General features: G+C 39.2%; 1 protein-coding gene across 2 annotated transcripts in view; it reads right to left on the bottom strand.

Moving 5' to 3' along the window:
• PRKCE (protein kinase C epsilon) overlaps window positions 1-27964 on the bottom strand; it is a 288233-nt gene that overhangs the window by 30184 nt on the left and 230085 nt on the right. For both annotated transcript variants that reach the window (XM_071427699.1, XM_071427689.1), the window contains exon 11: window positions 26646-26800. In XM_071427699.1, the coding sequence (XP_071283800.1) occupies window positions 26646-26800 (155 nt within the window). The remainder of the gene's footprint in view (window positions 1-26645; window positions 26801-27964) is intronic.

Genomic DNA, 27964 nt, shown 5'->3' with positions numbered 1-27964 from the left:
TATGCCAACAATTTTGACCTGAGTGAGGGATGAGAAGTCTTCACCTTAATCAGAGAATTTCTTCCAGAGAAATGTCTCCTTGTCAGATTCCAGCCTTCAGAACCACAGGCACCAAACACGGTGGAAGCATTTATGCACATTAATTGATTAAACAGCCCTTCCAAGGCTGCAGCATGTTAAGAGTTTTTGTAGACATGTCCAAACCTACAGTATGCTGAGATTTCCCCAGAAGAAGTCTTTTCTGCTTCTCACACAATTTCAGTAGGTGGATTTTAGTTTGGGTTTTGTTTTTTTTTTCTTTTGACACTTCTTAAACACTTTTTAACATGTTGGCTCCCATATATTCCTCAAGCAGGTACACAGGCCAACATGAAAATCAGCTGTTCCTGGGCCACAGGACCTACTACTGTTGATATCTGTTTGCCCTGGCATTATGTTGGACAACTCTGGCAAATCACTTTCCAGAGGTAGGAAGAGGTGGTAACTTGAGGGTTTAAAGGGTTATACATAAGAGGTTATGTGGCAGCCAGCTGGATCTTAGATTGTTTAGGAAGTGCTGATATGAATGACCTTAAGGGATGATAAAATATGCAGTCTGCTCCACGGGGCCATGCCTGAGTGACCACTGAGGACCTGCAAGAGCAGCGTAGCTGATCCAGAGATAGCCAAGTGTGATGCAGACCTACTGCTCAAGGTCTGCAGAATCATTGCACATCTGCAATGATGCATCCACAAAGCAGATTCTGGGAAGCACTGGAGAACTTACTGTGCATGTAGGGATAGGTTGTGTTACACACATGTCACAAAGTGGTTTGTGCATGTAAAACAAGCCTGACCTGGCACAACAAAGCCATATTTACCTCAGTAACAGTAAAACCACTGTCTCCTACATAAACCAGCTTTGTCAGATATGGTTTTATGTGGCTGAAGTACACTCTGGCTGTAGAAATGTTTATTGCAAGCAATATCCCCTACATCACACTTGGCTATCTCTGGATCAGCTACGCTGCTCTTGCAGGTCCTCAGTGGTCACCCAGGCATGGCCCCTTGGAGCAGACTGCATATTTTATCATCCCTTAAGGTCATTCATATCAGCACTTCCTAAACAATCTAAGATCCAGCTGGCTGCCACATAACCTCTTATGTATAACCCTTTAAACCCTCAAGTTACCACCTCTTCCTACCTCTGGAAAGTGATTTGCCAGAGTTGTCCAACATAATGCCAGGGCAAACAGATATCAACAGCTCTGTCTCCTCCTCACAAGAAGTCAAAGAAACAAAACAAATCTCCCTGTTTCAAAAGTCATGTGCCTTCCCAAAACTGTTCCTTCAGTAAATTACAAGAGCTGCAATAAAAAGATCTGCATTCAAACAGGACTATAGCAACACCAAATAGAATGTGATCATCAGGGTAAGGCTCTTACAGATTGAAGAAGGAAATAAGATTGTAGCTGTAGTTTATAACCTTCCAAGTACAGTGTTATCTTGGATGTTCCTAACTAAAGAAGAATACAAGCTATATTTCAAGAAGTCAAGATGTTCAGATAAAGAAATCAAAGTATAATTATATTTGATGTAATCTTGGAACCAATTACAGCCACCATCACAATAGACTGTTAGAAAGAAGGTCATAATACATATATTTATGATAGGAACTGAAGAAATTCGAGAGGCTGCTTAGAAAATTGATCCACTTTATTAAGTGTTTTAAGTATTAAGTGTTTATGAGAAGACTCTAAAATTATGTCTTAACTCTGATTGCAGGATTTCTCCATGCAGGTAAGTGACACACTGGAGTTGTTAAGACCTAAAGTCATTTAACTTTAATTTAATGCAATCCATATGGTAGCCATGAACTTGAATGGAGATATAGTCAATAGTCCAGGAAAGTCCTAAGCTATGAGAAACCTCAACAGCAATAAAACACTAAGAGTAAGGCACCACACAACAGATAAGGACAAGATACTCACTATCCTCTTTATTTTCTTAAGGATTTGTATAAGATACAGAAATTAGCAATAAAAATTTAACTTGACAGTGGAAAAATAGAATAAACAAACTGAGCCAAGAGAAAACTAGGAAGAGTCTAATTATTAAATTCTGACTACCCGTAAAGCGTGACAATGAAATTTTAAGCCTATCTGTAAAAGCACAAGTCAATTTAACTTTTTTACCATTTACCAAACTATAATCTTACTTGACAGAAGTAAAACATCTGGGACCCCTTTATCAAGCCAAAACAGGGCAGTGAAGCCTATAAGCCTCTTCAAAACTCTGCTGAAGGCACTGAGGACATCAGCTTCATTACTCACGCAATAATGAAACGTAATACCAGTAGATTTGTGTTATCACAAAGTGCACCAGAGTTTCAAAAGAAATTTGGAAGAGGCTAAAACAACAGCAGTATGACTCCCATCAAAGTACATATGGGAGGTTAAAAGGTAAGCTGGGAGTCTGCCAAAGTGCCAAACTCATGGCTAGCCCACAAGATTGTCATATATAGTCCATAAAAGTGCCTGCACGGAAAATCATTCTATCAATTTACAGTTGCCAGATTAAAAAAAATTAACCAGAAAAAACCTCCCCAAACCAAGAAACCTTACGAAATCCCTCTAATTCTGCAACTGTGGAAGAAGAAATCTTAAATTAACTACATTAATATGAGAGTAGGAATAGATAATGTGCTATTTAACACCTCACAGAAAAAAAAACAACCCAACAACCAAAATGTACAGAGAAAAGGAAGCAAATGAAAAAGTAAGAGAAAAAGAGTTGTCAAGGAAGCTTGTCTTTCCAGAGCAGCAGCCTCATTGAAAAAAATTAAAACTTTTAACTTTTAGACTCTTATTTCCCCAGAACAGTTCCAAGAAACAGCCAGCTCTCCGACTCCTCCAGAAGTAAAGTAGACAGCCATATCTGGAATGTAAAACAATCTTCTGTACAGATTGTTCCATTCTGATCCATTCTGTCTTTTATTTCTTTCCTGGATTTAGTGCCAGTTGTCTACCTCTGAATCAGAACATACCAAATAATAGTGTCAGCTCAATGACAAAGGTCTATTAAATTCTTCTTTTTCTCATTTTGCATTCTCTTTGTAGCAAGTAAGGAAGTCATCTGTATCTGAGTTCCTACAACCTGAGTAATAATTACATGCAACTGCAAACAACCTAACCAGTTAAGCCAGGAGAATGCTCAGATTTCTTGAATGCAGCAATGCTACATTAAGCTGTTTCTCTCCTTTGTTTTTTTGCCAAGATACTTTGTAGACTCACTTCAATTGACTTGAACAGTCATTGCATGAAATGTTGTAGGATGGTTTTCTTTTCTTTTTCTTTTTTTTGGAGGGGGGCAGGTTTTGTTCTGAGAAAGCTTTAAACAGAAATTTAAGCCTTGGTCTCTACTTCTGCATTCCTGCCAGCATCACAATCACCTCAGAAGCTGGAATGACTGGCAGTGTCTCAAGAAATAATCAGGATTATGAGTTATGTTTGTGCAAGTTGGAACAGAAGAGCAGGCTGACTGCAGGTAACCTGTGTGAAAACTTCTGTAACCCTCACCGCTTCCTCCACACACGAATGCCATAAGACACTGAGTGCCCTGGCTGCCTCCAAAGGCTCAGTGGATGAGCATTTCATAGCCCTGGGTTCCTAAAATCCCAATCCCACCAGTAGCCAGAGAGATAAGCATCTTGTGTGAGTGGCACAAGTGCCATTTAGATAACACACAGTTTTCTTGCTGAAAGTAAGGCAGTTAAACAATCAAGATGGGTTTGACCAGTAAAATCAGAAAGTCTGCCAAACATTACTAACAGTAGCCTTTCAACACAGCAAACAGCAGTGACTAAATAAATATACATTTGAAGAACAAGATCAAGCAGCCAGAGAAATATAATCACAGGCCGGCAAGCAACCACTTTACAGTGGCTACTTTACCACTTCTACTCTGACTGTTGATTGAGCAACACCTCACAGAATGAAGCATAATAATTATTAGGTACAAATAATAGCATTGAAAGCAGGAATATTTATTTATAAGGTAAAAATTAAATGAAGGATTGTACCTTACTAAACATCTCTAAAAGATCAGCATTCAGAAAGATTGAAAGCAACAAAAGCTAAAGTATAGAACTACAGAACAACCACTTTTTTTGGGACTTTCAAGTGCAATAAACCCTTTCAATAGTGTATTTGAAATCACTGCCATTGTTCCCCTGCATGGGAAAATCACATCCTCTCTGCAGGCTTTAAATAGACAAACTGTTCACACAAGAAACCACAGAAGGTAAAAAGAAAACTTCCTACAAGGACATGGAAAAACCATCAGAATCATTCTCTAGTTATTAGTGTTACTGAAATTCATAACTGAAGGGAATATGATCATCATAGCAATTAGAAATTTCAACAAGATGATTTTTAAATCTGTTTAATTAAGGTAAGACTTCTACATTCCTAGAATTACTTTCTTAGTTACTCAGTGATATCCAAGTTGCTTTTGAGATAAAGATGCTCACCTACATCAGGTCTCTCATGTACCCAGCATAAATTTCCTCTTTGATGTCCTCAAAATACTGATAACTAATGTATTAGGTTACAATTCTAAGCAAGATGAAATTGCATATAGAACTAGTCAGAAAAGATGAAGGAAAGTAAACAATTTAAAAGTTATAATGTTAGCTTCTTTAGTGATTAGATCTCACTAACTTAGTCTCAGTTTCCATACATAAACAGAACAGGACAGATATATTAGAGGATTGTACTTCCAGAGTGGATTCTTTTGTTGCTCTAAGTATTTTAGTCACAACCCATCAACAAGACTGTTTTCCCCCTCAGCAACAGATCAGAGATAAATGGGAAAATTCAAACCATACCTACTAAGAAAACACAAACTAATAATAATAATCCTTTTTTCCCATTTGAAAACCTCTAGGGGAAAGAAGGAGCCCATATTTTCTGAGGTTACTGAGCATAAATGGGCAATAACTGCAGTGCTGTTGGGTATTACGTTCTACCAGTGACCTCCCTTATCTATGAATAAAAAAAAATGGGGGACACACTGGATTGTTCATGCTTGTGAGTGAATTCATTGCAGTAGAGCAGTTTGTGTTAGCAGAGAGGAAGTAGGAGGATACCTGAGTGAGACTAACAGTGAGAAAAAGATGGTTCTGCTGCTTTTGTTGTAGTAGGTTATCTCAGTTTTACCTGTGATTAACTGAAAGTCTTGGAATTTCTCTGCTTTGTTTTAATGTTGATCCATTAAGTAATTACTGAATTTATGATACACAGTTTTTGACACTGTTACATTACTTGATATCATCAAAGAATAAAGATAATATATAACACAAACACTGTAGTAGAGTTGTACTCAGTAATATACAGAAAAATCTGCTGTGCAGACTTGAAAACTGCTATTTTCCAGTGTCAAGTTTGGAATAAAGTGAATCCAACTTATTCTGACGTGTATCATTGTGTATACTTGCTAATGGCGGATGAATTGCTGTGACAGACTTGGTTTCAAATAAAGCCAGAGATATTATAATTCATTTTCATTGAAGTTCAGACAGCAGGCTAGACATAAATGGGAAGGGTTGACTTTTAATGTGACCATACTGACATTCTCTTGTCAGGCATGTTTACTTTAAAAAACACACACATTGACTTACATAACACAACATCCACCACCCTGCCATTTGCACAAATGATTTGTGGACTAAGGGGTGGCAGAAATGGGAGGAGGGATGTAGCAAAAGCCTGTTTGCTCTCTACCCACCAAAGACATCGGAGGGAGATAAACACACGATCACTGTCTGTGGCTGTGTAAGCCCTCATTGCTAGGAGGCAAAAGTGAGGCTTGCAGATGTGTAACACCATCTCTCCAGCAGTGCCCACCAGTGAAAAGCCTTTCAGGTCAGCAAGGCCCAAAATAGAAAAGAAGGCTGCATGTATTCTATGGTCCTAACTGTTTACTGACGTCTTAATGACATATTGAACAAAGGTTTAATATTCATTTCCAGCAGCTTAAGGAAACCAATGCCTTTTACAATAGCAGAAAAAAAAAATCTCTTTAAAATAATTTCTTTATATGGCTTTCTACTGGCTTTGACCAAAACTTTATTACAATTGTCGGTAGCAGCTTAGGACATTACTGAGCCTGATCTACTTATCTTATTCTGCTGGGTTTCCTTTAAATAATGTGCAGGCAAATAAATATATTGTACTTAACAGCTTTCCTTTGTATGACTTTTCCTTTCTTATTATTTTCACATTTTTATTTGTGAACCTAAGTGAAATATGTACAAGTTCAAATATGCATTATGTAAGCACAGAAGGGAGTGGTCTCTATTGCTCTTTCAAGAGAAGGTTGCCTTAGCAGTCACATCATGTTACTTTATAAACCTCATCCTTCATAACTCCCACACCTGGGAATGCAACAATTTTTCCATGGGTCTGAGACAGGAATGTGATATAGCACTACAATGCTGCCTCTTGATTCAGCTTACTGCCAAAGATTTGATTTAGACAAGCTTTTTGTAGGATCCCAGTGGCAATTCTCCCTTTCCCATAGCCCGCAAGCCTGGAATTTTTGTACCCAATAAGAACTGCCACGAATGGACCTGGCTTCATATTAAGCCTATTGCATAGGACAAACAACCTGCCTCAGAAACTTGCAGTTAAATTAGATACCAATTTATTTTCCCATTTTGTAAGCCTTCTTGAGATTTTTCAAACCCTTTGTGCTTTTTGTGAAAGTAAGGTAAGCAGACCCCAGCCTGGTGCTCCAGCCAGGGACTGGTTCTGCATGGGGGCTGAGCTGCCTGCATGTCCTGGTCCTCCCCACCCTGCTGAGTGTCCCAACATTAACGCTACCAGTAGTTTCCTCAGGGATTTTCTTCTTTTGTTCTCACTCTCTCTACTTCAGGTTAAACCACCATTTTCTTACTTTTTCCTTGAAAACTTCAGCTGAAAAATTCTTAACTAGCTCTGCATATTCAGGGTGGAACAATGGGATGAAATCTGTCCTACCGCTAATGATATTTACTGTTTCAGGCTCCACTACAAAGCCCATGACTAAGTAATTGCTAAATATGTAATGTGATAAACCTTGTCCTCACTGACACCTTGGTGATCTCACTGAAGACAAGAGAGGTCCCCAGGCTTAGCCAAGGTCTGACTCAAACTGTGGTATGCTACTCTGTGAGGTTCAGTGCTCTTATTTTTGCATCTCAAATAACATCAAAATAAGATTGTGTATTATAACAATAGGTTAAGTGGAGCACAAACTAAAAGTGACTACTATGTATGTCCATAATCCTTTAAAAGAAAACAATACTTAATCATTATTTGATAAAACCACTTGATGAAAGACAGTGAAAGGACAGGGTGAAGCTAGAAAAGCTTGTTAGATCAAGTTTTGAAAACTTAGTTCTGAAAAATATGTTACCAGAACCTTAGAAAGCAAATTTATCAGTGGAGACCCTAATGAAGTTTGGAGCTGCTCAAAAGCTTTTCTTTGGAAACCAAAAGCAATGTTGTTTTTCTTGTATTTTTTTTTTCTCAATGACCTTAGTAGGTAGGATGACAAAATCATTATCATTTGAACAACAATAGAATACAAATCACACAAGCAGAAAGAAAAGAGCACTTGCACTTCAGGCATACAGTTTCTGTGTCTAACCAAAAAGACTGAAATTCTTACTTCTTCCAATGTTTGACTGAAAATTTCTTATATAGAGTAGGAAAAGATGCACCAAACAAATGCAAGCATATCTGGGTAGCACTTTGCATTTTGGTAGCAGTTCTCATTGAGCTAGCTCAGTAATGAATCCTCATAACTTAATAACCCACAACAAGGATCTTTTATCTTATACAGGTATCAGGAAAAACAGAATTAAAATATATATTGTAATCAATCCCAATTCCATCAATTTTCAAAATTTACCTTAAACATGAATATAATTAGAGCTCTGAAACATTTTGTTCTGGTTTTAATTTTCTATCTTGTATTTTGCAGGATTCTGACTAGATTTGTGCCACCAGTCATAGGAGGTTAATTGAAGTACCATGGCTTGCCCCAGGCTCCCTCCATGGCCATCTCCACAGATATCTTCAGGCAGATGATACACAGCACATGTGGGCTGCACAGCTTCCTAAAGCAGTCTGTCCTACTCCACTGACTGTAAATGTACTCCAGGAGAAGCAGGATTCTGATTTGGAAGCTTCAGTTGTGCTTCCTAAAGTTAGGTGAGATAAATCTGAGCCTTTGTGCACATTCAGTATGAACTGCTTCCTGGCTTCCTTATTCCAGATGATTCCTTCTTATTCCAGATAGAGAATTCATTCAAATTCAAAGTTGCAAAACTTCCATTTTTGTAGTTGAAAGTCAAACAAAGGCAGATTTCTTAAAAAGATCTGCATTTATTTGTCTTTTCTGTCATGGAGGAATTGCCACACACACAATTTTCTAGGCTTTTAAGTTATGCCCTCTAATAATTTATTTTTTCTCACTTAGGTCACATGGAGCACTCCTGTGCAAAAACTCCCTACATGCATATCCATCAAAAAGCCAGACATCTAATTGCTCTGCTTTGACGCACCAAATAAAGGGCTCCAAAGCATTATTATTCTGCATTGTTCAGGCACACAGAGAGAGTTTTCTGAAAAAAACCCCAACAAACCAGAAGAAAAGCTGCTACTGTAATCAGGCATGATTGCAGGCATTTCCTGTATTTTGCTATCAAACCCGTTGTTTTTTCCATTACATAGTAAGTGAACTTTAGTAAGGTCAAGACACCAGAGAAAAACAGGATCAGAATATCTTTAATCAACTAAAGCTGAGTATTTTAGTGTCTCTCTTTCAGTTGTTTAGCCCTGGATCTTATCCGACATCTCCAACTTTCTTCCTCAAATCACAGATACATAAACCAGGTCAGTTTGAGTTTATGATTTAGCCAGTTGTTTTCAATGGCATTTAACTTGTTAGCCTCACACTTCCGCTAGCCTAAAGGCCAATCAACCTCATGCTGTGTAACAAGACCAATATTATTCTAATATGATATAAGTCCAACAGGGGAGATGGGTTTTCATTCCCAATCACAATACTGAGCAAACAAACTTCCCTGGCTGGAAGCCTATCATTTCCACCACAGTGACTATTAAGATCAAGTGTAAATTATGAAATTACTATTAAATGATAGTCAAATGATAGTGTAGGTGAATTTGATCCATTCTTATATATTGTTATCCTGCTATCATGCTAAATGCAGATCATTTTAAGGCATATATAACTCCCTATCCTGTGCTCTGACCCTATTATTTTTGGAGAGAAAAAGTCTTTATCTTCCACGAACGCCAGATGACATTTTCCTTGTTAATGTAATACAAATGTCAACACCTGCCTCGGAAATGACCAGTACCAAACATATTGTTGACTGATTGAAGAATGGAAAACCCAGTTGTGCTAAACCCAGCAATTCTACAGAGAAAGCTTCTGATGCTTCCAGTGATATGGAACTAGTAAGGAAAGAGACTTCAATATGGGTGGTAGGTTGTAATAAAAGCCTTAGCCTTTCTCCCAGAGAAAAGGTAACCTATCAAAGAGGAGCACAGGCTGATGATCTGTTATATCAGGAGTGCCAGGAAACAGTTAAAAGGCTGTGCAGCATTAGAAGTGCTGAGATGGAGCTAGGTAGGTGATTACTGTGCTGGACACCACAGATAAGGAGGCACCTTGCATCCTGGTGCTGACCAAAACCAGGACTCTGCTTCATTCCCCACCCTCCAGCACTCCCACCAAAAACACATATGAAACTTTAACAGCTATAGGCACCCATGAGAAGCGAGGTCTGCAAGGAGAAACTCAACCAGTGGCATGCAGGGAAAAGCAAAGATGAAGACTCAGTGGGTGACTCTTTGTTAAGGGGCACTGAGGCACCCCTCTGCCAGCCTGATAGCCACTGGAGGTGTGCTGCATTCCAGGAGCTAAGGTCTGGGATGTTGCCAAGAGGGTGCCACAAATTGTCACAAACACACAATGCTCTCCCACTGCTGCTCTTGTACCATGTAGGCATAAATGACATGGCAAGCTGGAACCTGGGTCACAATCAGGGAAGACTACAGAACCCTGAGATGGCAAGCAAAAAGTATTGGTGTATAAGTCATCTTTCCTTCTGTTTAACCACTTTGAGAAAAAGATTAAGCCAAAATAGATGTATAATGCAAATCAACTTCTGTCTTTGTGGCTGGGGCAGTCATGAGGGTTTTGGCTTTTATGACAACTGGACAATCTTCAATGACTCTTAGTGTGTCAGAGAGAAATGGGATCCACCTGTCTAGAAGAGACAAGGGAATCTCTGAAAACAGGTTGGCCACCGTGGTGAGGTGGGCTTTAAACTGCAGGACTTAGCAGATGGGATCCAAAGTGGCAACACTCACGTCATTTCAAGTGGGGAATAAGCCAGGCCGACCAGAGTAAGGACAAACATTCCTTAGCTGCCTTCCAAGATGAGAAATGAAAGACCAACCATCACAAGAGTATGTATACTGATGCAGGCGGCCTGGGGAGCAAACACAAGGAACTGGAGCTCTGTGCCCAGTCAGAAAGCAGGGATAAATGGAACACGGTGAGACAACTCACATGACTGGAGGACCATGATGGATGGCTACAGGCTGTCACATATAGACAGGCAGGGAAGAAAAGGAGGAGGTGTCATGCTCTGTGTTAAGGAGAAGCTTGAATGTATAGCAGTCAGCTATGGTGATTGTGGAAGCCCTACTGAATTCCTGCGGGTCAAGAACAAAATGGGTGTCTCCAATGGGGATCACAGAGACAGTAGGCACCTGCTACTGACCTCCCAGTCAAGAAAATAAGGCCGAAAAAGCAATATTTGTGTTATTTAAAGTAAGCTTTAGGTCAACAGAACCTGACTCTCATGGATCACTTCAATTACCCATACATTTGTTGGAAAAACAATTAAGCAGCTCATGGATCACCCATCAAGTTCCTGGAATGTGCAGAGAACCACTTCCTCATGCAAACATTAGATGTGCCAAACAGGAGGGAGGCACTGTTGTGTTGCTACTTGCAAAGTGGTTTACCAAGCCATCCTGCTTTGTAGTATCTTCATCAGTGATAGCTTTGGCTGCCGTGATCACCATATTGTTGGACTTTGGGACCTGGCTGAGCACACTGAAGCTTAGTACTAAGACAAAGGTCTGAGATTTTAGAAGAGCAAAATTCAGCTTGCATAGAGGTCAGTTATGCGGGATTCCTTGGGAAGCTTCCATGGACAAGAAAGGAACTAAGTCAGGGTGTTTCAAGCATACTCTCCTGAAAATACAAAACCAGTGCATCCCCTTTAGAAGTACGGAAAGTTGGCAGAGCAAGAGATTTCCCTTGGCTTAACTGTGAGCTTCTGAGTCTGCTCAGAAACCAAAAGAGAAGTGTACCAAAGATGGAAAAGCAGATTAATATCCTTTAAGAAATACAATGGCATTGCCAGGGTGTGCAGAGATGGAGTTTAATAAGCAAAAATTCAGACTGAGCTAAAACTGGACAGAGATGTCAAAAAACACAAGAAAGGGTTCTTCAGGTACCTAAAGAACAAGCAGAAATAGAAGCTGAAAATTGTCCTACTGTTAAACAGGTGAGGTTAATTAGTCATCAACAACAATGAAAATGCAGCACTTCCAAAAACTTTCTTCACCTCTGTCTTCACCAACACTGTTGGGTGCCTGGGCTTGGGATCAAGAATCCATGTTGATGAAAACACCCACCCACTGTCAGAGAAAGAGGAGTTGGTGTATAAAGTATTATAGGAGCTTGACCCCTACAAATCACTGGGCCCTGACAATAGCCACCAGAGGGTATCAAGGAAGCTGGCTGACATCGCTGCAAAGCTGCTCTCCATAACCTTTGAGAAGACAGGGAGATCCCAGAAGACTGGAAGAAGTCTAATGTCAACCCCATCTACAAGAAGGGCTAAAAGGAGGATCCAGAAAACAACAGGCTCATCAGTCTTAACTTTCAGGTCCTGGGAAAGTTATGGAACAAATCCTCCTGGGGCTATCACAAGTCAGATGAAGCACATGATTGGGAAAAGCCATAATGGATTAGCCAAAGGCAAATTGTGTGTGACAAACCTGATGGCATTCATTGACAAAGTAATCTGCTCAGCTGAAGTGGGGCGAGTAGTGGACATCATCAATTTTCATTTCACCAAGGCTTTGAACATGGATCTTACAGCTTCCTCCTAGAGAAACTGATGTGCTACAGCCTGGATGAGTCCATGAGGCTCATGGGGAACTGGCTGGCAGGACACACCCAGAGTGGTGGTAAATAGTTCCTTTTAGAACTCGCAGCTTGTCACAAGTGAGGTCTCCCAGGGACCAATCCTGGTCTCAAGGCTGTTTAATATTTTTGCAAGTGATCAGCATGATGGGATCAAGTGTATCTTGATGAAGACAGATGTGAACAGCAAAATGAGTGGGAAATGGACACATTGGAAAGAGAACCACCCTTAAGGAAGACCTGGATAGTCTGGAAGAGTGAGCTGACATTACTAAACTCAACAAAAACAAGTGTAAGGTCTTGCACCTGGGGAAACATAATCCAGGAGTGGAGTATAGACCAGTATCTACCCAGCAAGGGAGAAGCTCTGTGGAAAGAGAGCTGGTGGTCCTGGCAGACACCAAGCTCAGTGTGAATGAACAATGTGCTGTTGCAGCACAGAAAGCAAATAGGACACTGGGCTGCATTAACAAGGGCACCATGGAAAAGATGACCAAAAGACTGAGAATCCGGCCATATGATGAAAGGCTTAGAGAATTGGGCCGTTCAGCCTTCAGAAGAGAAGGCTCAAGGTAAACCTTATCACCATGTTCCAGTATTTAAAAGGAACAAACAAGTTAGATACTCACTTTTTAGGAGAAATCACACAGAAAAAAGAAGACCATACACTATTCCTGGAGTGACTCCAATTAGACATGAGAAGAAAATTTTTCACAAGGGGAAATATCTGGAATTGAAACTATGTCCCTGGTGAAGTGCACGATCCCCCAGTATTGGACACTCTTAAGATTCAGCTGGAGAAGGTGCTGGGCCATCTTGTCTGGACAATGTTTTTACCAGGAAAGTTTGGATTGGACTATCCCTGGGTCTCCTTCCCACCTGATATACTATCATTCTATGATTCCCAACAGGTACAAAGAAAACTTGTGCTTTGGTCCAGTTCTGTTACTTAAATGAGAAGTCCAGGTTGCCTTAACACTGCAATAAGACTAAGAGCAACCTTATTATCCACCTTCTTAACACAGATGCAAGCAATGAAGGCTATTCAGTGCTAATACAGATTATCTTCTTAATTCCAATAAGGTTGTTTATTAAAAGAAAACTAATGAAAAGAAATGGCCATTTCTCAGGGAAGGAACCAGACTGTCAGCATACTCCAAGATGAGAACACACAGCAAAGACGAAGCTTGTAAAATATTACAATCTGCTGGTAAAAGTTAGCACTAATCTTTTATGTCCTCAGTAATGCCTATTTTGTGCTTCTATCTGGAATAGATGGAACCACTATTAGATTCAGGGGAAAAGTGAAAACACAGCAATGCAGGGAACCTATGCTATAACTTGACTTGGTCTTTTTCTTTCATTCCTTTGAACAAACACCATATACACACTCCACAAAATTTAAGGAAGATATTAAAAAAAAAAAAAAAATATATATATCAGTCTGGCAACTACAAGACAGGACATACAATAAAATGGCCAAACGCAGGTGACTGGGAACAAATCCTGAGGAAGCCATTGATGCACCAGCATAAGCCAACATTTCAGTGCCTTTTCTGTACTAACCAATGCCCTCTGCACCTTTATGAAGCCCAGAAAGCGTAAAGGAGAAGGGTTGCTAAAGGCTTTTGCATAAAATGTTTCTTTTTATAAAAGAAATCAGTTGAAAAGAATCCTCTTCCCTATGCTCACAAGGGTGTCCTTAGCAGGGAACAAACACAGCTCCCAGCAGTAAGCAGACTCCTGTTAAGCTCCATATCATGTTTCCATGGAGAAAAATGCTTTCTTATTCAGAACAGAAAAAGTTTGCAGTGAACTTTTGTACAGACACTGATTTTTTTCAACCTCACTTTGGTCTTTTTATGGAAAGCATTTCCACAGAGTGGTGCCTGTAATACTACACAGAAAGGACTAAATAAATTATATAGCATAAATGAAATGATGTAACACAGCGAGAATGTCGCTTCCAACAAAATGTTTACTTATATGGAATAAGTAGAAGAAAGATTTTAGTAATTTTTGCTTCTATTCTGATTTCAGTAGCATAGTTCACATGCCTTAACATGTTTTTTAACCTATCACGTGGTCTGAACATGGGAAGGGTATGCAGGCTCTTCATTTAAAACCTTTTCTAGCCCTGCTGTGTTTGTATGGGATCAAAACAGCAGCATTCAACAGAAGTTTAACAAATTTCTGCAGAAATTCTTGTAAAAACTGTGAGTGAAATTTATTTTGTCCTTTAATTTTCTAAAAGCACTCTATTATACAAAGAAATTTGTCTCTTCCAAAATTCTGTAGAGTTAACAATTTTCTATTATGTTTCATGGAAGATCACTGCAGTGGAGGGATTCTGGCAAAAATTAAGAAGGATATTATTTGTCCATAAAGCATGAAGAAGACGCCTGAAAAAATGGGAGTTACTTGCCCTTATATGTTGATTTCTCCATGAAATAAACTTCTAATACTGCTTCCAGACAGAGGTCATAGAAACTGACGGCTCAAAATCCAATTCTTGCTTTGATGTATAATTAAAAAGGGCCATGTATGTTAATGCACAGAACTATATTTTATAAGATCCTATTTTAAAATTACAATTGTGTAGCAAAATCAAATTACTTTCCCCCCAGCCTCTGCCAGGAAGCTCCACAAACATTTCTAGACAATCTTTTCATGTGCAGGAAGTCTCAGCTCCAGCATTGTTTCCAATGTAGCTCCTGCAGCCTTCCCCCTTCTCCTCCAGAAAATGTACTTGGGAAAGTTACTTTGGTTGTAGTGCCAACTTATAATGTCACCACTTAAAATCTACTTATACAAGGCACCTGAAGATTTTTAATTAATATGAATGCAATGGAAAGATGAATCATGAGTCATTCATGTGAAATAAAACATGGCATGACTTAGGAAATTTACAGTGTACTCACTTTTGCCAGCATCAAGGTAAATTGCTACTGCAATTTACCTTCAGCTGTGAAGACAGACTACCAGGAGAAGCCAACAGTCCAGCCCAAATGCAAGAGAGAGGCAGTTCTGAATAAAAATTTGAGAAGCTAAAATGTGATTTTTATCTCTAACATTTGGTACTTAATGGGTAGTCACTTCATGTAAATATTAACTTCAGTAGGATTATAATGTTAACTATTGGTCAGTGTAGGCTGTTCTGGAACGATTTTGTGAACATGAAAAAACTATTTTGGGCCTGAGGAATTATCTTTATAACTTCTGCATGCCCAGCCTTTTCTGAGACCTGCTAACCAGACTTTATGTTCTGACAAGAGCAGAAATTATCCCATAAAGCTCCCAGATAGTTATGTGGGCAAAGACTAGCAAAGAACCTAATTATACAGCTTACACATAAAGTCTAATTAAATTATAATGCACAATAAAGTCTCTTTGCATCCTTCTGACAGCCTTAAATTGAGCACACTGAGTACAATTTAATTCCATTGTAAAATTGCTTTTCTTCTTCTGGTGTTGGAAAGAGGTTTTACCGTAAATCAGAGATTTTTAAAGAAACAGTCACTTATACACCAGATGGTGGCTTCTCTACTCCCATGTCATGTCATAGTCATATTTACAACATACTTTTATTATCTATTATCACATTTTGAATTCCAAATAAAAATGCATGAACAAACAAAACTCTGAGAAAGATTATCCAAATGCTTTTCAAACAGAATGGGAGAGAAGTTGCAGAAGCTGTACTATATCTCTAATATGATACATTAAACTCACCATTGCCCAACCCTAAAACAAATAAGGGTATTAGTTTTTAGTCTCTGTAGCCAATTTATAGTATTGTGTTAAGACTTGATAGTGTAGCAAAAAATATTAAGGAGCACTGTGATTCTCAACTCAGACTCATTAAATGATGAGACAAAATACTCCATTAGCAATGGTACCGTTCCACCCCTTCATCCTTTACTGCCCACTCAGCCCCAGACACAAATCCTTCTGCTGTCATCCTACCTCCATAATTCTGATGCTGTAATTAGGCAAACATGACTATGTTTTACTGCTTTTTAAATGGACTCTATTACATAAGGTGTGTAAAAACCAAACCCTATTATTTTATGTGCTATGGGCACAATTTTTGATTTTAGTGTAATCTGTCTTGGATTTGGTTTATATTACTTTGCCCTAACTAAGAGCATACATATCTGAGCCAGGGAGAAAAGTCTGTAGTGGTAATGATTTATACCAGATTTGTCATTGAATTGTCTCTGGCTTTATAAGCTATAGCTCACTAATATCAGTTAATGTTTTGCTGTTATTACTACACAGAGAATTTTCAGGATGCTGTTTCAAAATTTCTTCAAGCCCTCTTGCTCATGGACAAAACAACTACTCAATCTGCAGATGTTTTAGAAATTATGGTGAAATCCTCTTCCTCTTGGGACATCCACAGAAACCCCAAACCTTTGCCCTACTTTGCATGCAAACACACCACTAGCTCTGATCTGGAGCTGGCAAAATATTTCCTTCTTTTTCTTTTGTGAATTTTCAAAAGGTGAAAAGAGAACCTGCCTAAAAACTACTGTTGTCCAAAGGGTTTCTTTCCCCTCTCCATGAGCTGTTTCTCACTCAGTGTCTGTGGAAATGAATTTACAGGGTTTTAGCAGAGGCAGATTCAACAACCTTGCAGCAGATACCTTTAGCCTTGTGCAAGGCATATATGCTGCTGAGCTGCTGTTTACTTTCTTCATGCACAACCTGAGGATCCTTTTATGCTAGCAGATATTTAAAGACTTTCATATAAATGAGAATCAGAGCTTCTTGATAATAGTTATGGCCTCTCTGGACCCATTACAGATTATCAGCAAATGAACTGGCAGGCATTTGGTATTCCTTTTATATTCTCAGTACACAGTACATAAACACTTGCTGTCCTCTCACTGGTAGTTAAGTTTACACAGATACACACTCAGGCAGTTTCTGAAGTGCCAATTATTTTTGTTCTACAAGTACTCTGCTAGAGCTCTTCCAGATTTATTGACGTTTGAAAGCTTTTAAATATCCATTACGCACTTAACTGACCATAGCAATTCCATCTGACTCATTATTTGCGTTAGAATATATTTAGGCATTTTTTAAAATGGGTCTTAGTAGACCACAGGATCTCCCTTGGAAACCCTATAATAAATCAAATAAATACCTGATGAAGTGCTATAATGTTTATTTGTGATGATTTAATTTTATGCTTTATATTCCATGTTTTGAACATATAAAGTTCCTCTGTTCAGGTTATTAGTGACCAAGCTTTCTTCAGTTATTTTTTTAGGCGCTGCCTCTGTATTACTCAGTTTCATACCAAAGTGCACCCATAGTGACTGCTATACTGGCAATCTACTGCTGCCATCCTATCCTTCCCTTCCCTTGAAGGGGCAATCACAGGCTTTAATACTGGAATACCTTGTGAAGAGTACTTTTATGGCTGCCACTGTCAAATCTACATAAAAAAAAAAATGCACACAACTGCATGTAGTGTTTGGCAGAGCAACATTTCCTGTGTCTTCTATACATCAGGAGAAGGAAATGGCAGCTTGGAGGAAAAAAGCACACATATATCAGTACCACCATTATTTCTGGCCTCTCCCACTTATTTGCAGTCTCTCTCTGCTGTTTTGTAAGACTGACTACTGGAAACAAATTCTTTAAGCAGGAAGCATGAAGTGAAGACCCATGGGGTATGTACATTGTGAGAAGTGCTGCTTGGGCTTCTCATAAGCTTCTCTTTTCAAAAGCTGGATGTTACTGTAGAAATGTTTTTTAATCTAAAATATTGTACCCCCATCATAAGTGGTCTTGGGAGACTAAAACTCAACTTGGTGGGGGGAGTAAATTGCCTGTCCCTGGAGCCATCCACTGCTGGGGATATAACAGTGCAGAGACTACACAATCTCCCATTTGGTAAAAGCTGCCCTTGGGAACCCTGCTATTCCTGCTCCACATCTGCCTCCTCCACATGTACTCAATGCTGCTGAGATGAGGAAGACTCCTACTTGTGATTATTTCTCCTACAGTCTGCTGCTCTGGGGAGCTGCTTGTTCAAGCTCTGTGACACTGTGGCAGCCAAGGAGAGGGGCATGCATTACTGCACATTCTCTTGGCACAAGAAGGGATTTATTATCACTCTGGCCTTGTTACCCCTCCCCTTTCTGCTCATTTTTAGCACTTTCAGGGCCACCAGAGCCATTTTGTTCCACTTTCTGATTCCCTTGGTTAGACTGCACCTTGCCTGTCCAAGGTCTTTCTGATGTAATCCTACCGCTATTTATTCTGGTAGCAATAGAGACTTTGGTGCACTCCCCAAAATGCTGGTGCTCTTACTGGCTGTATTTTCTCTGTTTTAGTTTTTTAGGCCTATTTAGTTAACTTTCTAGTGAACAAGATTATTTCTGTTTCCTTCCATTGGAGTACAAGCTGTCAGCTAAAATTTTCAAAGGATTCAGCGATAACTCAGTTATGTCAGCTTTTGGATTGGCTAAATTTTCATTTTGCAGTTTTAAGCAAAAGAACATACAGTCTTTAATAACAGTGCCTTCTCAAATGTGATGATTTGCTCTTTTAAAATAAACATGTTTTCTATCTAAGAAGTCAAACCAAGGTCCCAACTCATACAAGAAGCTGCAGATATCATGCATATGAACAGTCTCACAATCAAAATCAGTCTTTGAGTAGCGACCTGCATGCAGGAATGTTTGCTGCAGCAGCATCTAAGTGATAAGCTCTTATGTAACAAAGAGGTGGATAAAAGAGGGAGTGGGAAGATGGGCAAAAAGAATAAATGTAAACATTGAGCCAAAAGTAGCAAGGTTCTGGCCAAAAAAATAGAAGTTGTATGCAAATGTCCTTACTGAAGGGCATAATTCAAATTCTCTTTTAAGGCTGCTCAGCATTTTTGACATTACTATTAAAAACTCCCCAACTAAATAAAGTTCCTTATTTGTTTTAATCTAACACTTTGCATTACTTCCCAACTTTACAGCCCAGAATGTGGATTGATCCTGGGCTGCACCCAAAGCACTGTGGGCAGCAGGACCAGGGAGAGGATTTTGTCCCTTTACTCCCCTCTGGTGAGACCCCAGCTGCAGTGCTGCCTCCAGCTCTTGGGTCTCCAGAAGATATGGACCTGTTGGAGAGAGCCCAGAGGAGGGCCACAAAGATAATTAGAGCATGGAGCACTTCTCCTGTGAGGAAAGGCTGAGAGAATTGGGACTGTGCAGCCTGGAAAAGAAAAGGCTTCAGAATGACATGACTCTGGCTTTCTAGTACCTGAAGGGAGCCTACAAGAAAGATGGAGGAGGATTATTTACAAGAGCATGTAGTGACAGGACAAGGGGAAGGACAAGTATTTTTAGATATTAAAAAGAAATTCTTTACCATGAAGGCAGTGAGTCACTGGAATGGGTTGCCCAATGAAACTGTGGATGCCTCATCCTTGGAAGTGTTTATGGCCAGGTTGGATGGGGTTCTGAGCAACCTGGTCTAGTGGGAGGTGTTCCTACCTATGGCAGGGTGTTGAAACTAGATGATCTTTAAGCTTCCTTCCATCCCAAGTGATTCTACAGTTCCATTATTCAGTGATTCTTTGTTGTGTGAAGCATCTCAAGAGCGCAACAAAATCTTTGTTAAAAGCCTACCACCTCAGAACCACATTTGCTGTGCACTTCTCTCCATTATTATGAAGCTTTAGTAGATGCATTCAGTAGGATGAAAAAGGCAAAGCCTCACCCTTTATAGTTTCAACACAACTGCAACTGGGTTATAGAAATATTTTTCATTGTTTGAAGACAAAGATGACTGAAAGGCACAGTAAAATTCAATCCTAAGTTTTGTCTCTTAGCAGCAGAATTACATGTAGGAAGCATCTTTAGATTTTTAATGCATTGTGACACAGAAATGCATTAAAAATCTAAAATTCTCTTTCTGCTTTTAGAAAATTGTTTGCAGAGTATGATTTTGTTTGGAGCTAGTGTATCTGATTCTGCACAAACAGCCCTGTGTCTCAGCAGTTTAGGAAAACTAATGAGTTTGTTCTGTATCAGTACAGTTCAGTTTCATGTGCTACAGCTCTACTGGATTTTTATTTTGTGTATGTTTCTCTGAGTTAAAATCTTCTTATCAAATGCTGAGAGACAACACATGTTTCTTCCTGTTATAAAATAAAGACACAAACATCAATCATCTAAAATCAGTGACATTCACCCAGAAATAAATACAAATATGTCCTGTAACATTTCACTGCTATTATCTGTTGAGAGGTACTGCTGCCCTTTCTATTGAGGGTACCGGAACATGGCTGCCCTCAGAGGAATGTAAACTTGGCATTAACCCTGGCAGATTCCCACTCCCTGCTCACTCTCATTTAACATTAACTCACTCCTATACTGTTATCAGAAGGTAAAGGTCATAGCTTTATTTACACAATACAGCACTATACAAACGGTCATTAAACAAGAAAATCTTGCACCAAATAAACATGAAGCAAAAAAACAAAGCTGACCTCGCTACCAAGAACTCCCCCTGGAAGTACCTTGTCATTCCCCAAATAAGGTCAATGGTGCTGGTCTATCCTTCTAAATATTAACTGCCCAGCACTGCCCCCCCACAGACCCAACTCCCACGCATCAGCCAACTAAGGACTTTTTTATGTTCCAAACCCAGGAGAAATTTAAAAGGCATTCTACTGTTGGCAAGACCATGTGGCTCATATCCTATTCCCACAGCCTTTACTCATCCTTCCACAGCTGGAAACCTTGTCAAAGGCCCTCCTATACGACAGAGCCCTTAGCACAATACATAAGCTGGGCAGATGGCAGGGTGGACTCCCTCAGTCCGAATGCCAGAAGCCTGGGAACCAACTCTCCTTCCTGCTTCTCATCTCCCTCAGCTCCGCTCCTCTCCACCCCGGCCCACTGCCTTTTCCTGCGGGGAAGACATCCTGCTTATTTATGCATTTCATGACTGTTGATCTGCCTAGATCCAGCGAGAAAAAGTGCAAAGAGGGCAGGAGGCCGCTGACTAAAATCCCGTTGGAGCTCATGTTCAGTTTTAGGAACTAGAGCAGGCAGAGCAGAGAGAGTGTGGATGTAGTCCAGGGCTCAAGCCCGGCCAGGAGCACCAGTCAGGTGGCATGGCTTGGGCAGCAGTCCCTGGAGACACTGGGACTCCACACAAACCTGCACGATTCACTCCTCACTTCCTATTTTTACTGAAGGTGATGGAAATAGTTTTTTGCTCACTTGGGCCAGAAGCAAACTGTAACTTCTCTGTAGTGGACTGCTGCAACAGCTTATGTAGAGAGGACCACGTGTTCAGTATATTCCTATGCTTAGGTGTGAATATATGCCAGGTGAGGGTACAAGGTCTTGCCCTCTTCCATGGACCACAGCTAAAGCACCAATTTAACTTCTAACTATTCAGAGGTGTAATAAGATGATCTTTACATACTTAAATCAAAATGCTCCACATCTAGTTTTGCTTAAAAAAAATAGGGGGGAAGGGAATTTTATTTGGCTGCTGCCACTCAGAAATAACATAGTAAGTTAAATTGGGAGAATGATGACTTTTAACATGTTAACCACTGACCATGCAACATTTTCATCAGTGTAAATATAACTTCTCATTACTCTGCCAAGGCTGCACTGAATCACACAACCACCAATGAAGTCACACTTTATAAATAAATATTCCTATTTCACATAAAAACACACTAATGAAAGTGCTTTTAATTTTAGGTAGTTCTTCTTTCTGAAACACTGGTGTGTGCTGCCCTGATAAAGAGGAATGCTGGGAAAGCTGATTATCCAGGGAAAAATTCAGTTAGTGTTCAAACAAGTTCCTAGGGTAGTTGTGTACGGAAAAAGCCCGGAGGTACTCAAGGATTGGCATCAGCATATTTACATCCACATTTACCTCAATTCAGCATTAGTAAATCCTTCATCATGACCAACACATTAATTACAGAGTGTAGAGAGCCTTAGAAAGCTCCAGCAAGTTACAGGCTGGGTTATTACTTCATATTGCTGAGGAACATAATAACCCATAGTTATGAATAAGGACTCCATCGTGATCAGGTGCTGCACGATTTGAAGGCAGCATCTCACAGATCTTACACTTGAAAGCAAAATATTTGCTCCTACGTTAGTCAACCCAAAGCAGGTGACACTAATTTCCCAATTAAGGTATTTTTCATCCTTTTAGGTGAACTGAAATTGTATACATTTAGGGTTTTTTTTTCTTTTATCCTCCAGAGAGACCACTTGAATGATTCTGGAGGATAACAGAGACCAAGCAACACACAGCTACTGAAACAATGCTTACAGCTCTCACAGTTATTTCCTAAATCATGTATGAACTAGGGACAGACACTGTCATTTCTGTTCCTGAAGAGGTACCCTGTTCTAGTGCTGGCCTTCCTGCCTGGGGGGACAACAGTTCTTTGTAGGTATTTCAGGACACAGCAGGTCACTTGTGTCACCTCACTTGAACTCCTACACTGAGAGCAGCCAGCCAGCCAGATACTCCCGACCTCAGCCCAACATCTCCAAGTGAAACAAGAACATGCCACATTTACATATATCTTCAGAAAGAGCACAGGAATGTTGAAATTCAGTACAAGAGGGGAGTACAGAACTCACAGTTACTTAACGCACACAGTTTGTTGCACTTTCCCTACATGAGAATATATACTAATATATTTTATATAAACATAATATATATTAATACAATATATTTTATATAAACATAATATATATTAATACATTATGAAAACTGACTTAAAATACAACATACTCCAGGGGCAGGTGACACTGAACATAGTCCACACAACCTTTCATCACCAAGTTCAAACTCCAGTCCAGCTCACAAAAAAAAAATACCAAAATGAGATTCCTAGTCCTTAATTCCTGAAGCTTGGATACATTTTTCCAAAGTGGTGCAATTGCAATTGCATAACACAAACAAGGACAAGTGCCAGAAAATAGGATTGAAACCGATTAACTCTACTTGTATTATCAGGCCCCAGTCTGACATGTGCCCGAATAGCTAAATGCCAGATGAGAGGGAAGGTGGCAGGGATAATGTAAATATTTTTATTAGGCTGTTGAAGTGTTTTTGACACAACAGTAACAGCAGACCTTTAAAAATGCCATCCTAAAAATTATCCAGAAGTTTATCTTTCATAAAACATGCATTCAGTAATGGAATATCTTTATATATAAAAGTTGTGAGGTTCATCTTTATTACCAACTTAAACTCAATAAGCATAAGGAGGATAAACATAAGGAAGATATATGGAATTCCAATGAGCACACCGGTAATTGGACAAGTCTGGGAACAACTGTTGGGCTAGCTGCAAAGATGTGAACTCAGAGAATAATTTCTATTGCTAAACAGGGAGCTGGCTTTCTCTTTGAACTTAAGGGGACATGAGGATAAACCAGTTATTATAAAAGATGATCATTTAGTATCATCATAGCACTTTCTAAAAACCTAACCAACAAGCCAAAGCATGAGCTAAAGCTAGTTATTTACTTCCAAAAATATAACTTTGTTTAGCTCCAAACAAATACTTCCACTTACAAGACTGAAAAAAGATCAGAAGGTATAGCAGCTATTTTGAAACCTACATTTCCATCAAACATCTTATTTTATTTATATATTCCCCACTTTCCTTGAAGCAGTGCCCACATAAGCAACATTTCCCATTTTGGAGAATAACCATTAATTTCACACCACAATGTTTTTTCTAGAAATATAATTACACAGAAGACAAGTATTCTTTATTAAAATATCTGAAGGCATGTCAGGTAGTTATGACTGGTAGTTATTCAGGAGCAAAGTTTGTTTTATTTTCTTTTTTTTCCTTTCCCTTCTCTTTCCTTGTTTGCCAGCTAATAAGAGCTTAGGAGATGCAAAGGACTGACTTGATCCCAATGCATTTTTAACATTGTAGGAAATAATGCAGTCAGGCATGGAATAATTAGGCTGAAACTGCTCTGTGCAAGACAACTATTCTTATGCATGCTTGACATGAACTAATGCATTCTCCCAAGGTCTGGCACATTGTGAATGAATTCTGACATTTTCTTATCATTAATTAATTTAAAATAATTTCTTCCTTCTACTTGTATTTTACAGCATAACTGGGATGTTCATTTTACAAATATTTGAACTCCTAGTATCTCACAGTTAAGAAAATGAATTATTCTTACAGACATAGCCATGTCAAGATCCAAAAGCCTGGGTCAAAACTAAATACAACTGAATCTGTTCTTCCTGTTGCTTTCAATTGTTTATGGTTTCATCCTGCAACTCATGTTCTCATGCGACTTCTGATCACACACTCAGCATAACAAGCCATTTACAAGTTCAGTGTCATACTCCAGCACACATGTCAGACATGTCAGCATAGTGTCTGAATCAAAAGTTGTGAGCACACTGTGAAGTTTAAATTATGAAACATTGTCTCAGAATGACATTTCTCCTGTGATGGAAGCATTCTGCTCATGAAGGTATAGAAAGAACACATGCATATGAGGAGATTCAATGCATCCAGGTAGTTGGCAATGCTCAGCAGAAGCTACATGCAGGACAAGGGAAAAGAGGTAGGAAAGAAGAGTAGAGAGAGGAGGATTTGTGTTAAGGGCTGGGAGTAGTGAAGGATGGGAGGCTGAATGAATGCGCATTCATATAAAGCAGGGAGATGTAATTTTATACTAATTCTTTCCTGCTGGCTCACAGAAGTCATTAAAATGACTGCTAATTACAAGGTGTCTACCTCCAGTTTCCAGGAGAAGCAAATTAGCTTAAGTATTTAATGGAAACAAATCCTCGAAATCCTTCACTTTTTAAAGTGCCAAGCTTGTCTGTTTCCCTTATGACAGATACTTATAAATTCTGAAGTTGCCACATTCTATTATGTGAATGTACAAATACCTAGCTTTGGAAATAAATGCAGACAATGAATAGGAAATATGATATGGGCAGGAAAGGTAAGAAATGTGTTGGATCTGCAGCGCTTGAAAACAAACCCATGTGAAGTGTCAGGCCCAAAAGACAACCCAGTATGCAAACATCATACTAGTGTTAATAAAAGATGGAGATTAAAAATTGCAGCTAGCAAAGAGTTTTATAAAGAAAACTAGATTTTTGATGAAAAGAGCACTTTCAAAGAGATTTACTTTCCTCAGAAGCTGTGATGTTCCGCTGTTTGCTATGTCTCTGGAAAGGAGACGCCTTTGAGAAATTTGCCTATTAATCCCTTTGTATGTGGCAAAGCCAATTGCTTCTGATGGAACTTACCACTCAGCCCTGGTTACTAAAAATTTAATATTTCCTTCTCAATTTCTAGTATTCTCAAGACCTGTCTTTATACGAATGTGACAAATTCCATATCCTTATCTTGATGGTTTGGCTCACGAAATCTCTGTCTGCCTGTCTCTGAGATGACTACCTCAAATCAAAACTGATAACCTGAAAGAGGGTAGGAATATCAAGGGAAAAAATGGAGCTCAGTTAGATCTGAAGAACTCAGAGTTTTTACTAGACAGGACAGATTTATATTAAACAACCTGTTAAGCATGTTGCTTCTGAAAGCCCAAATTTATCTCAAGTAATAACAGGCTGCTAAAAACAAATAAAAACAGAGAGGAAGTGTGAAATGACAAGATAAAGGATTTAATAAACACATTAACATCAGGGTGAAATTTTTCAAAGCGAATCCTTAGTTTTAATAATAAAGCCTATCCCTAAATGCATTCTTCATCCCAGCACAACAATATGCACTTTCTCTGTGTGTGTGTGCATGGTTGTTGAAGATTAGAGACTGGGGCCAGTGAGGGAGGTTCAAATAGATGCAGGGCACTTGAAAGCAAATCAGAATTGTCTCCAAAGGGCCACTTCCTGCTGGTGAGTAAGCCTTCACCCAAACAGTCAAGAGGAAGGGGCATAAGCAAAGCATAGCAAAGGACCATCCCGATTGTATCGGAGTGGAGACAACTAAGACAAACAAACTCAGGAAGTGGCAGGGGGTTAGAAACCCAGAGGAAATCTATGGCACAGGGAGGAAAGTGCAGAGATTGCGCCGATCTGCAGAGAGGTCACCTCTGGGTTGCACTGTGCCAAGCTTTTTCAAACCCACTTTATTTGGACTAGAACACAAAACTGGCACACACAGCTGGCGACTGCTGCAGAGGCTATTCAAATGTTAACATTCTCAATGATAAACAGCCAAAAAAAAGTTCTGTGTAAGCAAATTGGAACAAACAACTAATCTAAAACTGGTTGCTAAGAGATGGAGGATTTGAGCCAAAACCATCCTGAAGCCCCAAGAATACTTTATTTTTGATCAAAAAAAGTACCTGTAGATGACTCCATGTTGGTGAAGAAACATGAGAGCTGATGTGACCTCTGCAGCATAAAAGCGGGATCGAGGTTCGTCAAATTTGCGTGAGCGTTGGATTTGAAACATTAGGTCTCCTCCATTTACATACTCCATGACGAAAAAGAGGCGGTCCTGAAATTAATTAAACAGTGCTATTTAGCTAATTTCTTTTAGTGACATAAAGGACTGCTTGAAGCCACACTTTAAATGACTGGAGCATTTACATAAAGAAATAAAAGAAAGTAATGCCACGATTCTGAAAAAGGAGAAAGCCGGCAACCAAAACCCAGCAAACCTAAAGAAAATGAGATGAGTCTCAAAGTGAGAAATAAGAAAAAGCAATCAAAATACTGTATCTAACAAAACAGACACATAAACATCTGCACATCAACAAATACATATGGAATTATAATCAAGTTCATGTAATAACAGAGATACTTAAGTGATGTTATTTCTTTTATAATTTAGCCATAAAAATCATAGTTTTAGAAAATTTAGCCAGAGTAACCCATTAAAAGATATGTCAATTTTGTCAACTATTGACAGGCTGTGGGGCAAATTTCAGTCTTCTTTCTGCACTTCTTTCTTACCAGTTACTTTGTCTGCAAAGCATCTTCCCCAAATAATGAAAAAATTATTTAGAACTGTTAAGCTATAGAAACCAGTGCTGCCAATCTCAAACACTTATATATGGTTTTTTCAATTGCCTCAAACCCTCATAATGAAATAGGATTGCATTATTAAAATATGTATCAGGTTCTTTCTATATTCTTCTAATGCTTATCACTTCACTGTTCAAGCTTTCAGACCTATTTCCATGATGGAGGACTAGAAATGAATGTTCCTTGAGAATAGCAACTGAGATTCTCAGGTAGTCACACCATTAACCCAAAAGTTCAGCACATGTTGAAACAGAACAGAAAAAAATCAGCAAACTAAAATGTGCTTGGCATCTTGAACCATTTATTATCCAAACTGGCAATGCAGGTGAAGGCATAAGGAAAGAAATGGCACACATCTATTTGATATAATTTAGATCAATATTTTTAAGTGTTTCTTACAAATTTTCATCTTATTCCCCAGTCTGTACTAATACCCCTAAATTTTCAACTTCTTGCCTGTCCACCCTTGGTGAATGCCTACTCCAAATTCTTGATTTCCTTACTGCTAATTATCTACAGCTATGTGCACATGAGTTTAGTTGGAGGTGGAGGTAGTCCTGATGTGACATAGCATTGACATTTCTTTCCCATGTCACGTGATTCACAGGTGTGTGAGCATGGGACTTCACCCCTG

This window comes from Agelaius tricolor, unplaced genomic scaffold, assembly GCF_023055355.1.
Source record: "Agelaius tricolor isolate 1412-34295 unplaced genomic scaffold, bAgeTri1.0.p SCAF_1, whole genome shotgun sequence".
In the NCBI taxonomy this organism is placed as follows: domain Eukaryota; kingdom Metazoa; phylum Chordata; class Aves; order Passeriformes; family Icteridae; genus Agelaius; species Agelaius tricolor.
Note: the sequence above shows the minus strand (reverse complement) of the source record. Positions and strands in the feature narration are given on the sequence as shown.